General features: G+C 55.3%; 1 protein-coding gene across 1 annotated transcript in view; it reads right to left on the bottom strand.

Moving 5' to 3' along the window:
- SMAD6 (SMAD family member 6) overlaps nt 1-3696 on the bottom strand; it is a gene marked incomplete at its 5' end in the record, with an annotated part of 26186 nt that extends 22490 nt beyond the window's left edge. The window contains 2 exons of the mRNA XM_010717661.3: nt 2128-2205; nt 3336-3696. Coding sequence (XP_010715963.1) covers nt 2128-2205; nt 3336-3696 — 439 coding nt within the window. The remainder of the gene's footprint in view (nt 1-2127; nt 2206-3335) is intronic.
- Nucleotides 3697-3900: the final 204 nt, after the last annotated feature.

Here is a 3900-nt window from a genome sequence, read left to right as displayed (position 1 = left end):
CCACATTCACCCTACTGACACTACCAGCCTGTCCCATGGGGCTGAAACTCTTCAAGAGGCTGAACAAACTGATTCCTGCAGTGCTCTCCACATTTCCCTCAAGGAACACTAATGCCCCAATGCTTCCATCAGCTTGCAGAGCCTCCAAAGGAGTCAGTCACTCTGCCCTGCACCACGGCCAACAGGGACTGCATCCCACAGCACTGCTGTTGCACCGCCTGCAGCAGAACTCAGTGCCACCATGACTGACACGGCAGGATACCAACATCTGGTATCTTTACAGATGTGTGGGGCTGAGCCCACCAGGAATGCACGGTGATCCTGCACACTGGGGATCTTCCATGGTCTTCAACAGGGTCATGTAGGGCTGCAGTGTCCCCCAGTGTGACAGCGGCACGGAGCTGCCACCAGCAGTGCCCTGTTGTCCCCAATCTGCCCACTGAACCCCCTCCATAAACCAGCGTTCCTCCTGCAGGTCTGTCCCATGAGCACACCCAAATCAGCCCCAGTGCGTCCCCAGGCATGGGCTGGAACTGCTCCGATGTGACACCACCAACCTCAAGGCTGGGAAATTGGTGCCTGCAGCACCAGCACTGGTTGGCAGACCTCAAAGTTGAGGACCATGGCACACCTGGGGACACCACCCACGCTCAGAACCACCCAGTCCCACCCCAGCAGCTCACTGACAGCTCCTCCAGGTTTTAAGAGCGGCATTATAACCGTGAGGTCTACTTCAAAAAGAGCAACCTTTAACTCCTCCACACATCACAGAGATGAGCTTTTTTCAGGCTAACGCTTCCTGCCTCAGAGTTCATCAAGTAAACGAGTAAGAGAATGGAGCTCTTTGTTATCCAAAACTGAACTCTGTGGTTTTTGTAGGAAAAGCCTTTTTGATGATCAAAGCCGGAGCAATAAATAGCAGCAGCCTCACGCCAGGTCCAAAATTCACTTATTTTTGGAACCTGAGTTCAAACGCACTTTCGGTTCCCTCGGTGCACACTGAGGGCCACGTGCCCACACCGCACACTGACCCAAGGAGAACCAACACGGGAGCACAGCACCACGCCTGCACCCAGCAGGTTCATTCCCCCTGGCAATGACACGCATGGGTTAACTCTGGCTCAGCTCTTATCCTCTTTCAGCAATCAGAGCACTGGGGACAAATAAATCAGGCAGCCCCAGACTCTTATTAAAAGCTGCACCATTTGGAACTACACCGGGGGAGAGCAGGGATCTGGTTTCATACGGTCCTGGTCACATGTTATCATTGCATTGTTCAAGTCAAGTTAAAATCTCTCCTCTCTCCCCAAAACCCACCAGATGTCCCATAAAGAGCTCAGCCGCTATGGGAGCTAAACCATGACATCCTCAGGAACTTCTGCTTTTAGAACTCCGCCGCTGTCATTAATGGCTCTGATCAGGTTACAACAAAAGCTGCGGGCTGTGCCGAGCACGCAACCAACACACACACACTGCAATGGGGGCCCTTATGGGGAGAAACCCCCATGGGAAATGTGCTGTGATGCAGGGACACACCACACCGTGCTGCTTTGGTGCTCCATACAGCAATGCAGCAGTGCCATCTGCTTCTTCAGCAACCCCATGCACATCAGCATCCCGACCTCAGTTCTGCCCCAAACCAAACCCCTGGCACGCAGATGGGGGCTGACCCCATGGTGGGTCCCTCCTGGCTGCCCCCTGTACGCAGCAGCACGGGCATCCCCCCAGATGCCACCAGACTCCAGTGACAGCCACAGCCCCAGGGCACAGCAGGAGGGCAAAGCCAGCTCTGGGTGTCACAGTCTGGGACCCAACCCAGCAAAGCTTTCCCCAACCTGATGGGGAACTGCAGCAGGTAACATCACACCAGCCATGTGGAATCACAGGATCACTACGGCTGGAAAGACCGTGGAAACCATCACCTCCCACTGTAACCACATGGACAACCACAGCAGTGCCATCTGCTGCTGCCACCACATCAGCGACACACACAGCCTCACACAGATGTCCCCAACACCATCGCAGCACATGGGCTCTGAACAACTGCCCCTCCTTCTTCCCTCATTCATACCAAGGAGCACCCCAAGAACACAACACCCACGGGCACAGGGCACACAATCTGCCAACCTGAGAACTCCCCGGGCGTGACGTTGGGCGAGTTCGTCGCCTCCGTTTCAGTGTAAGACAACGTGGAATCCGAGAGATCTGCAAAGAAACAAACCCAAAGGGGCCCTTTTAGTCCTCCTATGCTCAGCACCCCAACCCCACAGCCCCCCCAGCCCCACACGCAGCCCCACACCACACTGCCCCGACTGCCCCAACCACAGACAGAACTGCAGTCGGGCTGATCCAACAAGTAGGAACTTGGTGCTTACTGGATAAGGTTACATTAAGCCTCTAAACAATTCATAGTTACTATACTTAATTATCACCATTAAAATTCTTGAAGCTGTTTATTCTTGCTTCCTTCCTTCCTTCCTCTTTGCTGAAGCGAAGGAAACTTTGTTTTAACAAGTTAAGAGTCTTTGTTATTCTCTCTTGCTTACACCCCTCTAATTAAGCGCTCAACTGTTTGCTCAAAGATTAACCATTATTTTCCCAGCCCTGCAGCCTGCAGAGCACACTGCCATCCCCGGCTGTTGTTCTAACAAAGCGAGTGGCACTCCCCCCATCTATCCCAAGCAACTCCTGCAAGGAATTAACTCAGAAGGGGGGGACGTAGGGAGGAATGAGGGCTTTTTTCCCCCCCCTTTTCTTCTTCTCCCCCCCAGACCTAACCAACAGCCATCACTCCCCTATTGCACTCTCATATCCCTGGCACGTCCTGACAGGGGGCCCAGCCCTGCACCCTGACTGCAAACCCTGGGCCCTTTGCTTCTGATTTACTGCAGCAAGACATGGGCACAGAGCACCCAGGGCCAGGAAGCAATAGGGCTGCACGCACCCCGAGCAGGAGAGCACCATGCAGGAGCACACTGCACGCACCCTCTGCCATTGGCCCAGCCTGCCCACCCGGATTGCTTTCATTTATTATTTTAAAATGCAAAAGCAAAAACCCCTCCTAAAGTCGCCCAGCTCTGCCTGCAAAGAGCCCCCATCCCAGCTCTGCAGCAGGAAGGGCAGCAGACACCGCGCTGTGCCACAACCTCTCATTACGCCTTCATTAAAAATAGCGCTGCGTCTTATTTTGGAAGATGTGCGTGCGTCGGTATGGCAATTTGCTATGATAAACGGCGTTCATTAATTTCACAAAGCTCATCAGCTGACGCCTGCCCAGGAACAAGGAGCAGCCCCAACAGCCCAACCACGCGGGGCCGTCCCTGCGCGGCACTTACCCAGTGGCTTTTGCTCGTCGTTAGGAGACAGCCGGGAGTAGGGAGGTGGCGGAGACTCTGGGAAAACAGAGCTCTGCGTTAGCACAGCGGCTGGGCCACGAGTAAAGCCCTCTGAGCCCCGAGATGCCCCCGCCGTGTCCCACCCCACAGCCCTGCTCAACGGAGCTGCCCCACGCACTGCCCAGCGCCGAGCAGCTGCTGTGTTGCCATGCACTGCAGGGAGCAGCGCTGAGCTGAGCTGGGCTGCTGCCGGGGCTGTGAGGTGTAAGTTGGGGCTGTGCACCGGGTCAAGGTCCTCCAGCGTTTTTATTTCCACAACTGTAACTTGCTGAGACGCAGTCACCTGAGCTCTGTGCGGGCATCAGCACTGCGCACACACTGCTTTTGGTGCAGCTCAGAACACCGATCCCTCCATGCAGCCGCTGCTCCCTGAGTTACAGCCCTGAAAACGACCTCAGCATCCCCCCGCGCTGCTCTGCAGCCACCTACTGCTTCCCAAAAACACCGCACTCCTCCTGGGCCGTGCACAGAGAACCCTGCGGGCTGCAAGGTGCTCTGCTTGTAA

Source organism: Meleagris gallopavo, chromosome 12 (genome assembly GCF_000146605.3).
Source record: "Meleagris gallopavo isolate NT-WF06-2002-E0010 breed Aviagen turkey brand Nicholas breeding stock chromosome 12, Turkey_5.1, whole genome shotgun sequence".
In the NCBI taxonomy this organism is placed as follows: domain Eukaryota; kingdom Metazoa; phylum Chordata; class Aves; order Galliformes; family Phasianidae; genus Meleagris; species Meleagris gallopavo.
The sequence above is the reverse complement of the archived record's forward strand: the minus strand, read 5'-3'. Positions and strand labels throughout refer to the sequence as shown.